The 13,622-nt window shown below is 37.7% G+C and overlaps 1 protein-coding gene across 3 annotated transcripts in view; it reads left to right on the top strand.

Moving 5' to 3' along the window:
* lamb2l (laminin, beta 2-like) overlaps window positions 1-13,622 on the top strand; it is a 67,830-nt gene that overhangs the window by 14,396 nt on the left and 39,812 nt on the right. For all 3 annotated transcript variants that reach the window (XM_088916769.1, XM_088916768.1, XM_088916770.1), the window contains exon 2: window positions 2,119-2,190. In XM_088916769.1, coding sequence (XP_088772895.1) covers window positions 2,127-2,190 — 64 coding nt within the window. In that variant the 5' untranslated portion in view covers window positions 2,119-2,126. The remainder of the gene's footprint in view (window positions 1-2,118; window positions 2,191-13,622) is intronic.

Genomic DNA, 13,622 nt, shown 5'->3' with positions numbered 1-13,622 from the left:
TATTTTTTAAATTAAAGACTCACCCAGTCTGTTTGAAAACATTGCTGTTATCAATCAATGATTTAAACAGGCGGGCAGTGTGGATTTTCTAAGCTGTCTGCTTTATTTTTCATCACTTTGAATTTGTGGTGCTGATAAACTTTGCAGGAAAAGCTTGTTTCATTGCTTCTTAATAAAGTAAATGGATGACTCAGGCACAGGACTTAGACATCCCAAATACTGTCTTTAAATGGGACTTGTTTCACACTGGTATGGAAAACCTACAGTATGGGGTCTCCTTGTTTGTGTAGATTCTGTACATAGAAACCCTTCCATTCACTGCCCACATCCAGTAACAAATAGATGATCTGAGACCACCAGGTGAAGCAGCAATTTATTCCTTGGGCATTCGGTTGTCTTCTGGACTGATTGATGCATTTAAATGTTTTACTGTTAAATGCATTGGAAACAAATATCCCAAGCCTTTAATGTCACTGCTCGACAGGAGTAGCATTACAAAAGGGGCTGTATAGAGAGAAAAAATGATAGATCTTGCATGTCAAAAGATGAACATTCCTGAGGGCCATGTGCTTGTGTCTCAGAAAGCATACAGCGGCTGCACTTTATCTGTTGCAGAAATGCTGTTTTTACTTGGAGTGACCAGGAATCATCTGATTTGTTTGTCCTTTGGCTCTGAAAAAAAGATTTTGGTTAAATTTCGATCTCAATTTTCTGTGTGTACTAACATATAGAAGTATTGAATGTTTCTTGATCCTTATTCTGTGTCGAAATTCTGTGAATGCAAGTACAGAAGATGTACATCCATTTCTCCATGGACCTTTCAGTCTTGATTGCATTGGTGCCAGCTTGTGCTGAAATGTTTTGGGTTAGTTTCAACTGACAGCTACTGTACATTGGGACCGCAATTTTGTCTGTGGTAATCCAAGTTGGATTTGTGGGAGAAAATCTTAAAAAAACTAGCAGACTCATCAATTGTACCACCTTGTTCTAATGAAAGCAGTGCTGTGGATGTGTGCCCGGGCTAGCAGTAGACGAAAAAGTCACAGGTTGACTCAAGTGTCACTGAACTACTGATTCTTGGATAGGAGCCAGTTGAGACTGTCTTCGGAGTCTGACCAAGATCTGCTTGGATTGGAATCTGAGCAAGGGAATGTCTGTCTTCCCCTCTGTGATTACCCAAGGCACTGGTGATATATAAGTGCACCTTGAGGTGTTTGTATCCAGGACTGTGGGTCTGCATTTGTACTCTTTACTACTGGGGGTAGAGGTTACAGGACAAGGTGTGGTACAGTTGTGCAAAGTTCTGATGAAGTTTCTTTCACATGGAAAATTAAAGGAGTAGTGCATTTATTTAATCCCTTTCTTGTTGCATATTCTCTAGTACTGTAAACAGTATTTGCTTTGTTTTTTTATTGCGTTTGTCTCTGGTTTGAATTTTATTTGCCTTGCCTCTGTCATTGATCTGCAAAGAAAACAGTCTTAATCTAAACTGAATAAAAGTCAGAATGGAAAAAATGTGTTTGGCCCGCGTCTATTGGAGACTGTTACACTAAATGGGTACCAACCACAGGATAGTCTTATAAAAAATATAATATTTGTTTTGTGAAACAGTATCCCCTTTCCTCCTCAGTCACACAATGATCAGTCTCCAGGCCCTCAAAACATACTGTACCTTAAATGCTTTTTCATTCTTTTCAATCTTTAGTTATTTTTCTTGAGTTAACGTAAGATCACCCTAGGTCAGAGTATTCGTTTTTGCTTATGCAAATGTATCAGATGGTAAATATGAAGAAACAAATGTCGGTAAAAATATCTAATGTACACCGTAAAAAGTCACATTATTAAAATATCTATAGTATTATAACTTGAATGATAAGGACATTGGTAATCGGCAGTTCTAATTCCAGTGTGTTGTGTGATGGTCGGCTGAGTGGTAATTGATACATGCTTTCACTTCAAGCACGACTGCACTTCTGTGTGATTAGGCAGTTTTAAGTATCGATCATTGATATGTCACTCAACATGTATATTTAGTTTCTTTTTATCACCACCACCACCACCGCTGCTGCTGCTAACTCCATTTGCAATGTTTCTGATGCACTCTGTACTTTCTTACAGATTCTACAATGGGGACAGGGCACATCCCATCAGTGTACAAGATGACTTACCTGTCTGGCATTTTCATTCTATGTAAGTCTGTTTACAGGCCTATATGCTCTGCCTCACTGTATATCCTAGTCCTGTGTATGGGGACATCAATCATGCTTTCTAAAACTCACTAAATGGAGTTTATAACAAAGTTCAGGAGGGGTGACAACAACCAAGCTCAATCAGACTCGGCTGTCAGTAATTAGCAATCGCTCTTGACAATCCATTCCTCTCCCAAACGCTATAAATACCTACGAGATCCCTATCTCTCTCTCTTGCATGGCTCTTGCATCCCACCTCCACCCCATCTCTACTCCTGCAGCTGCCCCTTGGTCACCCTGCATGGGGGTCCTGGCCTCCTTGTCCTATGGCACAATCTCGCTCCATGACACTTTCATCTTAGGTGTTGTCATTCCTAGTGAATTCACGAAATGACTTGTACAGAGCTTGCACTCTATTTTCAAGGCTAAATGGATTTTAAGCTTTAATGTGGTAGGCTATGCTGCAGAGATAAAAAAGATTAATCTTTCAAAGACACTAGTCTTGCAGTGTTTTTTATTGTAAGGAGCTATTTGTAACTCCATTGTGTTCTCAATAAGATGTGCATAGTATAAAAGCTTCATCTGCTACCACATACTTTCACTTTATCTTTCTCAGTTTATTTAAGTGTAATAATGTTTGAATATGGGGAGAGGTTTCATTAATAAAATACCCAATAAAAGACATTTAACCAGACATTCATTACTCCACATACTACTACCTAATAAACTTATTTTAGTAAACAATAATTATTACTCTTAAATACTGGGTCAATAATTTAATCTCAGCTTCAGGGTCAAAGTATGGTAGAATATAAAACATCTATGACTGCGTGACAAGAAAACTACATTATACTGTATGCTTATGTTACTTTATGTTATTTGTAAATGCCAATCCCTGAATAAAGGAAATTGAAGAACATTATCATGGTTTTCCGATCTTGACAAATCTGTCAACTTAGTGTCAGTACTATTAGTAAATTAACATTAAGATGTAACCTAGCCTGATTCTGGAAGAATATGTATGTGGTGTTCAGACTGATTATTTTGTTGTTCTTAGAAAATATATTATTGATCAAAAATATTTAAATAAAATAATAAAACCAGAAACAAGATTAGAAACAGAAAACGTACAAGAGAGTGGTCTTTGTTTTCTCATTAGTATTACAATTGCTTTGAATACTTCACTTACTACTGGTATCTAGTCCAGTGATTTAAAAAAAAACTCATTACTTTTTTTCCCATGGTTCATTGCTCTTTTTAATTTAATTTAAAAATGTTTTTGATAAATAGAGATTTTAAATGGCATAAAATTGTTAACAGTGTGGCAGTGATTGCAATCTGACAAGTGCTGCAAATTATTACAATTATTAATCAAGTCTATTTGTCTCGCAGGCAGAGTGATGTCAGGTACGGGCATGTGCTACAAGAAGTTTAGTTAAATTTACGAAGCTGTTGCCATGGCGTTCTCTTTTGTTATAAAATTTTATGCTTAATTCATTCTTTTTTTTAACACTTAGTAGAACATTCAATGGTCTGCTTTGAATATCATAGATAAGAATAGAATCTGTTTCCGAGTATACTCCGCAAAATGTCTAGCAGACAAAGAAAGCAAAGAAATGTTATTTTAGCTTGATTTAATGCCATCAGGGCTCAAAATGGATAATACTGTAGACTTCACTTCCATGTAGGCAAAATATATCCCCATTTGGTAAAGATAAATGGGGATATCTTTTAAAATATGAGTTGTAGCAAAACAAAAAGAAAAAGGTAAACAGTAAAATCTATTTAAGTTGCTGTTCAAAATATGAAAACAGAACAGCAGTTAATCGTTTTTTTTTTACTTTAAAACCTGTGCTTTAAAAAAGGAATCTTACTCTTATATTTCTGTTTTCAGAGTGTTGCAGCTTTATCATGATCCAAAATAACATGATATTCTTTAAGGTAAAGGTATTAATAATATACAAGGGACCACTGTTCCTTCTAAGCAGCTCCAAGTTAGAGCTCTGGCTTCAAACACACACAGGGGAGTGTGTTTGAGTGTGAGAGAACAGGTGTTTTGTCTGCTCAAGTGCTCATTAGCAATGTACAGCTGGGCTTTTTGCTAGTGGAAAAGTTAATTAGAGCAATGGCAATGGAAGATGGGAAAAACTGTGGGCAGGAGAATGTTGTCAGAAAGTCGGTCAGGGTCTCCTGCGTAATAGGACAGAGCCTGCAGCTTCTGTGCAATCAAACCTCTCGGTTCCTAGTCAATTAGTTATTACTCTGTGCTTCAAAATGCTAACTTCTTGTTGGGTGAGAGGCCACAGAAATCCCTTAGGCACATACCAGATACCATGTGAGTGTGCACTGGACTTAGGAGACTAACTGAATCCTGCCAAATGTTTTGAAGCAGACTCCATCTCAGCAAGGAGATCCCTACAGTTCTTTCTATAGTATTCCTATATTAATCCAGGAGTTCATTTGAAATCAATCAATTGATATTCTCCTGTAATTTTCATTAAGGTATGTGGTCTATACACTGTTTTTAAATGTGCTTCAGCATCAAGGGCTTTTAATTTACAACTAAGTTCTTTACTAATTTCTCCATTTGGCTTTTGTGAGGTTAACATAACTAGTTAGATGCCCGTCTGAATTGTGAGTATTTATGATAGTTTTACTCAGGTGCAATTTTTAAAAAAAATTGAAGCAAACTATAATCTGTTATTGTAGTACATGTTACTTTTTCATCTACTCATATGCAGCTAAACAGGTCCTTAAGGTCATGAAAAGTGTTGTGGCTCATGTTTTTTTACAGCCAGGTCTTATATAACCATTTAAAATAGATATAGAAGTAATTATTTGTCCTGAAAGTATCACAAAACAAATTTCATTCACAAAACCAAAAATAACATCACCATACGTGGCTTTAGGTTAAGAGGGATTTCACTTAATTCTCTTCATATTAATGGCCAGTCTGTTCATCAATGGCTTTTTTATCTTGTTTTGTCACTGAAAACACTGGCGAGGAGAAAAGATTCAAATCACTGGTGACCACAGCACCAATGTGTAGCACCCACCTGAATCCTGTGATGGCAGCCAAAGTGCACCAGGATCAGCTATCAGTGGGAAGGAGAACAGTGTAATGACACCAATTCAGAGATGGAGATTATTAGGAAGCCATGATTGGAAAAGGCAAGGGGGGAATTTGGCCAGGACAATGGGTTGTGGCTTTACTCTTTTCAAGAAGCACCATGGGATTTTTAATGACCATGGAGAGGCAGGATCTCAATTTAACTTCTCATCTGAAGACTGCATGTTTTTTTACAGTATAGTGTCCTCATCCCTACAGTATATTGGGGCATTAGGACCCACATAGATCACAGGGTGAGCGCTCCCTACTGGTCCCTACTCTTTCAGCAACAACCTTAGATTTCCCAGGAGGTCTCAATCCAGGTACTGGCCAGGCTCACACCTGCTTAGCGTCAGTGGGTTACTGGTTGTGAGTTGCAGGGTGATGTAGTTGCTGTGAACAGCACAAATATACTTGTAGTGAATTGCTTTTACAGTACCCTTGAGTAGTTAGTTTCAATTTGTAACAAAATTAACTAAACTGCTTCATTCCTGAATTAAGTATGAAAACATTCGTGAAAGATGTGGAGAAAGAAAACTTTGGGCTCTTTAACTCATTCACTACACCTTTTTAACCGAATCCGAATGGGCATCTCTGTGTTCCTTTAAATTGTGTCTTACAGGACATTTATAATGACCTACAGCATTGTTGTTCATTCAATTCATGAATTACTTTATGTCACTGGGCTGCCTAGAACAGCTGGAGCTTTTGCCTTGTAACTGAAGTCTGTATCTGAGTTTGCAGTTTATTCTTTGTCCAATATTGTTGTTTTGTTGTTAAAGCATTTTTAATTCAGACAATGCTACAGAGTGAAAAATCCAAATAATTGATATGTATGACAGAAGATACAGTCAAACCCCACAAAACCAATTGAGGAAGAAGTCTGCAATGATATTTTTGCCTTAAACCAGTTTGGTTTTGAGGGACAACTGGCCTGTCAAGGTGGATGCAGAAACATTGTAGAGCACCAGGAGCTGTATTTATTGCTGTATTGGTGATGAAGTATGGGTTTGGTGGATGGGTGGGATTATCTCTGGGAAATAGTGATCGAGAGACCTGTATTCATAGAACCACATATTGTTTGGGACTTCAGCTTGTCCTGCTGAACATGCTCACTATAAATGATAAAAGGTAACTCCAGTTACAATTTACTGTACATTTTGGGATTCACTTTTGAGCAAGCAATGTTTAGAGTCAGGAATTAAATTGCATATTGTGCAATTCAGCTGAACCTCGAAACACATGAATTAAAGAAATGCCATAATAAAACAAATAGTACAATTAACTGTGGAATAAATGTGATGTTTGTGACTTACAGCAGCTGACCAAAAACCCCATTAGCTCTTCTGTATGGTGCTTTTGAAAACCGTGTGTTAGGGTTGCTGTTGTGCTTTAACAGTCTCAAAAGCAGCTGTGGTTTCAGGCCTCTGACCAGTTTTCTATAATGCCAGTACCATATGGTACAGGGTACCAACTTCCCATTGTGTACCAAGGTAATTGAAGACTTTTTAATATGAGGCAATTTGTTCCCCTGACACCGAATGGTGAGAGAATTGAATTTATGGCAGGCCGAGCAGAGGTCAGTGTAAACTACTTGAAAACAACTATGAACTAACAAGACTCACTAGACCTTTTGGCTAATGTGATTTTCTTTCAGCATCTGAAAGGAGCAAGATAACTCCATTGTCTTCTTTGGTTTTGTTATTCATAAATAACCTTGCAATGTGTTATAAGATTGTAGATTTTGTATGCATTTATTGTCAGCTGCAGTTAATTGCAGGTCCTCTGGTACAATTTAATTCCTACTTAATACTATTTAGTTACTGCTGTGCACTTGAAGAAGGCTCCACAGCCGAAACGTTGTGTTTTCTTTCTTCTCTTCTCAGCATGGAATAAACCTTTACTTGTCCCTAAATTCTTAGTGTTGACTATTCAGTGCTTCATCTTTCTTATTTTAAACACACAGCTGCTCCTTCCACCTGAGTAGAGTTTCCCTGGATTCCAGTATTAATCCCATTAAATCTGATTAGCGGATCCTGTGATTTGGGCTGCAGCAGTGTTGGTTAGTCCTGAGGATGTATGTGCTGCAGCCACCACCCAGGACTTGGCACAGCACATTATTAACATTATTTCTCCTGCTCATGGAATCAATTTTCCATTCCAGTTAAAGAGTTGTTAGACTGTGAGACCAAAATGGGGACAAGCAGGTTTGCAAGTGAGAGAGGGAACAATAGTACAGAATCATTGTAATTTTATAGTACCTTTTGTGCTTTCTAGACACGCATATTAAAATCCCTTTGTATGTTTTCAAAACAAAGTAGAGGACTTTGCAGCATGTGCACAGCCATGGTACAAATGTTCTGCACTGTGCAAGTGAGGGCCAGTCCCAATTGCTAAAGCAGACATTCCACAGCGGGAGACACATTGCAGGAAGGGTAAAAGTGTTTCTTAAATTATCATGTTTGACATCAGGTGTTTTTTTTGAACGAATAGTATTTACAGCATTCTTTTCATTCTTGTAAACTGAAACTTAGGTGTTGTTTTTTTTCGTTGCCTGGGTTTCTTCTGTTGTCTTGATGTGCGCTGTGCAGTTTTAAGGCTTTTAAATACAGTATACTGTATGTAAAACACTGGGGTTCATATTTAAGGCTGCCATCCCTTTGAAAGTTTCTTTTAATTTTCCCACATTTAAAGAGGCTGGTGCCCTAAACTGTTTCAGCAAAGTTTAACATCCCCCTTCTGGATTTAGAAAAGACGCAAATGATTAAGAGTTTTACACTCAACCAGCTGGACGGGGAACAATAGTTTGAACTGCAAACACAAAGTCTTTGTTGTTCCTCTAAACAGAAACAACAGAGTGATTTGTATACCACTGCACTGCAACAGACACAAGTCATCGCGACCCCAGTGCTTGATTCTCCCACTTGAACAAAAAAAATGGAACACGTGACAAAGTCACTTCTTTCTACTGCCATCACGTATTTGCTTTTTAATCTAGAAACTGTTAATATTCAATTAAAAAAACTTTACTCATCCCCAAAAGAGGCAATTTATCATTATTCATTCTTCCATATATTATCAATAATATGTAATAATGTGGATCTTGATGAGCTGGATTCCAACTGAACGAACAATTCATATTATTTTTTTATTTTTTTGATTGAAAGATTTATATTTAAATGTTTATAAAAAGAACAATTCTTTGGCCTGGAAAGTGCGGTGTGTTTTTCCAGAGGGTAAACTGTTTTGAATTATTGTTACGGCTCTTTATGTGTATATCCTGACATTTCATGCATTAGAAAATCAATTCCCTTGTCCTGCCCCATCAGTTATATCTTGACTGCTCCCAGCAAGCCCAACTGTCATTTCTTACGGCTCTCCACTGATTCATCACAGCCCTGCAGACACCTGGGCAGAGGTCAGCGCTGCACAGGAAGCTGATAATCATCCAGTCAACCCCAGTGCCCTCATTCCCAGTGCCCGCTGGGCTTGTGTGCAAGATATAGCCTGGATCAGAGCCCACAGGTTTCATCTTGTGTCTTAGACCAAAGTTTTTACCATAAATAGAGCTTTATCTGTGACTGCCCAATTCCAATGCATTTGTGTCATAGTGTAGGATTGCAAAATTGGTACACAAAACATTTGTGCCGGTTAACTGGAGTTAACTACATCTGGGGAAATTTCTGCATTTTTCTTTTTAATTTAGAAAACCTTCAAACAATGAAAGAGCATTCCATCAGGACAGGCCGGCATACCTTTCCTCTCTGCGCCAGTCAGAACATGAAGGGAATATACAGAGTGAGGTGGTTATTTAACACTATGCAGAACACCGAACCAAGGATGGGAAAGCTCAAGGGCCTTGGTGTGTCTTATCAGGAAGGAGAGACAAGGGTCCATATGCACTGTTTTCCAAATAGCTTTAAAAGCTTCTGCTGAATGCTAAAATTAACCATTTCGTGCACCATAACCTGTATGCAGAGCAGTAACAACTGGTATGTACAGTACATTCCTTTGCCAATGCCCATATAAAGTAGCTATATTAAGTGAAAATATATTTATAACATTCACACATGCCTCAAATGTTTCAGCTATAAACTATAACTAGTTTTCAATAATTCATGTATGGAAGAGATAAGTAATACTGGGCTAGACGTACTTACTGCTCTAGTGTGATATTAACTACATAATAGCAGTACAGTAGATACATTTCTCTAAGGTTTCTTTGCTTTTGAGTTTGAATTTTGTTTAAGAATTGGAATGCCATAGGTTAATCACATTCTGGCTTTTGTGTCTGAAAACTCATGTTTATTCAGGGAGGGCTTTTGTACACCTTACATTCCAAGGGTCATGATTTATGAAAACATTACAGTATATGAGTAACTCAGTGTGAACATCCACCTACGTTGTAATATAATGCTTGGATTCCTTTGTTTAATGTATGAATTTGACTGCTCTGTTACAAAAGCAGAAGATTCCTGGCATGTTCCTTTTTCCACTCCTTCTTTAGTTTAGGAAGACAAACTTTTGTTTTTGAGTTCACATCTCTGTTGCAATATAGTATTTTTGTCACTGCTCGCTGTGCCAGTTTCTGCTGTGTACTTGACACATCAGTGTCTGAGGTGGTGGTGTACATCCCTTAAATAAGATTTGACCAGCGCTTTAAGGATGTTACTCATTTCATTTCATAAGTCTCTTCATGCTGGACTGCTGTGTTTAAAGTCAAACACAATCCATAAGGCCCTAATTGGACTAAGAGATAAGACAAAGATAAGACGTCTCAAGTCCCTGGTGAGCACTTCACTGGTAATTGACTCCTTTGTGTCAAAGGCCCATGTCTTAATTTAGATTTAGGCATTGGTAGAGACCCAGTTGAGTGACATACAGTAGCCCCACTATGCAGCATATTTGCTAGAGAACTGAGAAATTATTACACTACTTGAAACAAGGAAGAACAGATCAATGTGTAAGGACCCTCTGTGGTGAAAAATGTCATATACTGTACAGTGCCCTGCAAAACGTTTCAGCCTCTTCCAGTGATGTCCCATTTTGTTGAATTCCAAATCATTTAGACATATATTTCAAAGTTAATATTTTTCATAAAAATTTAAATGTTCCAGCTGAGCACAAAAAATTAAATGTATTGATTGCGTATGTATTCACTCCCTGCCTGCATTTTGTGGGAATCCTAACCCTAACCCTAGCTACGGATTTGGCATAGGTTAGGGTTAAGACTTTCTTCAAAGACTTTCCATAATCTTCCACTGATCTGAGTGGAAAATATACTTTGCTAAATCAAGATATTAGTCAGAAGCCACCTCACCGAACCAAACGGAATGTACAATATCACTAATGGTAAAAGTCCATTTTTGAGAAGTACTCTGTTATGGGAAATTTCATGTTGAATGGTGTTTTCAATGAGCATGGTTTCAGGCTTAACTAGGCTAAGAGTTAGGAATACTCAGTCAGTATTGGCTTCATTTGTGCATTCATACAGTTATACTGTAGGTTTAAGTCTTATTGGATAAGTTTCTATGAGGCTTGCTCACTAGGATGATGCATTTACCATCTGCAAACTTGCTCAAGAACCTGTATGTCAGGTTGGTTAGGGATTGTTGAAAGGCAGCAATTTTCAAGTCTTTCCACAGATTTCCTTTATGTCCTATCAGATTTAAAGACAGGACTTTTAGTGGGATTGGTGAGAAGCAGCCACATAACATATTGCTGTCACTGCCATGCTGTACAGTGTTGATGGTGCTGACTGGCGATACACTATGCTGAGTTTGCATCAGATTAACACTCTGCATTGAGACCAAAAGCTCCAATTTAGTCTCATCCAACCACAAAATCTTTTTACCATTTGCGGTATCAATGAAATGCTTTTTTGCTGTTTTTTTTTTCAGTAGTGGTGTGCTTCTTGCCACTCTGCCAAACAGGCCAGCTTTGTGGAGAGACCGAGATATTGCTGACAAAGTCACTTTCTTCCATCTCAGCTATTGAACTCTATAGTTCTTTCAAATTGGCATCCCTAACCAGTGTTCTTGCCTGGCTGCTCAGCTTGGGGGGGGGGGGGTTAGGGGGGGGTTAATAATTAAGCAGAACAAGAGCCATGAAATCTTGCTGCCCTCTTTCTGTACTGGAACCCCAGAGAGTATGCTATCATGGGAAGGAAGTCACCAGGTGTTTCCATGTGAGGTGAGCCTTGTGACTGAGAAATGGTAGTCATGTTCGTGGTGTCTTTGTGATTGTGGAGACAAAGGTCAAAAGCCATAGAAAAAGTAAATGTTAAATGGCATTGTTCTCTGAACTGCAGTCAGGGTACCCTGCAGTGCTGGGTAAGGTGTCCCACTTTTGACTGTTTTCTGTGATCAATTTGCGTGTTGTCATTTTTTGCATATGTTTTCTTGTCCTTGACCTTAATGGGCTTTAATGACTCATCCATTGATCAAGATAGAGCTGCACCAGTGCTTATTGGCACTCCAGCCTCCTATACTACCTCTTCTGTTTATGGGATATTTTTCTTTCTGGATATCATATTGCCATCTACAGTAGATTATCCCTGCTGCCTGTCATTCCTGGTGATTTCACTCTTAACCTTAAGCTCCTAGTCCTTTTCTTCTTTGGCTGAAATGGATGAGATGGGTACAGGGATCCATTAGTGATCTCACTTCCACTTTTTGCAGCATAATGTCCCTTTCATTTCCTCTGATCTAAACCTTCTGGAAAGAGAGATATTACAGACCACCATTTGATTAATCTATTGGCAGTGAACTCCAACAGCACACCTCTTTTGATATTTTGTGATTATGTTCATTTTTGTAGCTTTTTTATAGTACTTTTACAGTAGGCCGTTTCATACAGTATTTCAAAGTGAATTCTTAAGCATTTACAGCTGTCTGTCTATGGTTTGCGTATAAGCATTTTTTCATAAGGGGATAGTAAATGATTAATTAATAATAAATCATTTCCTTATGGGCAGCTATTAGTGTTACTGAATTTAGAAAAAGCTACCCGGAATAAAAGTTCTTGCTAAGTTAAGCTACAAAATTTTTATTATTTTTTTAATTTCGGATGGTACAAGCTGGGAGTTCAAGCAGTCCTGTTTTTGTAAAGGAAAGGATGTTTAACTTTAATCATCTGTGTTTTTGTGCTCTGTTGTTCATGCTCATCAATGAACAACAAACTGATCTTGATCTGTCATCGCAGTGTTATTTTTGTCTAATGCTAGCTCTGTCAGCTGCATTTCATTCAGAATTTCCCTGGACATATGAAAAACAGGAAAGTAGGAAGTTCATTTTTTAATTACCAGACAACAATTCTTTTATTGTCAGTGACACTGTAAGTAATCACAAACTGAAGTTAATTAGTTAACTTGTGGTTATTCAAACTGTTGCACAGCCTTATTTTAAGAGCAGGTTTTAAGCTGAACGTCAACTCAGTCTTCGATATTTAGCAGAAGTTTCTTTATTTTCAAAGCAAAGTGTTGAAAGTCAGCATCCTGTCCAGGCCCCTAAATTCCCTCTGGCAATGAATCTTAAAAGGCATTGCCAGGAAATAAAATCTGTGCTCTTGATTCTTAGTGGTATTAAAGTGTAGCTCAGTAGAAATGAATGGGATGATGAGTACTCACTGGACACACGCTACAGATCAAAACTTTGAAAGCTGCAAATGTTTTAGAGGGGAACTGAGTATGATAACAATATTGCTCATTCTTTGTCACTCAGACTTACTCATATCCTGGCGCCATAGTGAAAATAACAGTCTCTCCATTAATAATGCTATTAAAGCTGTAATTGAAAAGCTGTAGAACTAGGAAGGATATTTGTCGGATGCTTCCATTTGGTGTTTCTGCAGATGAAGGTCATGACTGTATATACAGTACAGTAGTAACTCAGGTGACTGATGTGAAGAGTTTAAAGTGGGACCATATACTCCAGTTCTTTATGTTATTTGGAACTTCCAAAATTCTGATTTGTAATGTACAGTATCTCATTGAAATAAAGGCTGCATGACACCTGCATGCTTCAGACCAAATTCATTTTGTATCATATATAATGAACCAGAATTATAGACATTAACAGTTATTTCAAGCAACTCGCAGACAATAACCTCCTTAAATTTATTTTGTACAATACAGTACTGTAAAGGAAACTGCCATTTTCAAAGAGCAGTACTTGTAAGTTTTTGGTTTACAAATGCTAATGACTACAAATTCAAAATTCAGAGGTTTAGAAAACAACTTTTATTATAAGACCTTGTTAGAATGTCCTGTCACAAAAGAGAGCTTCAGATTTTTAGTGTCTATGCTTGGCTGTGCCACAGTTCAA

Source organism: Atractosteus spatula, chromosome 5, assembly GCF_055471065.1.
Source record: "Atractosteus spatula isolate fAtrSpa1 chromosome 5, fAtrSpa1.hap1, whole genome shotgun sequence".
NCBI classification, from domain to species: Eukaryota; Metazoa; Chordata; class Actinopteri; order Semionotiformes; family Lepisosteidae; genus Atractosteus; species Atractosteus spatula.
This window is presented reverse-complemented; position numbering and strand designations above follow the sequence as displayed.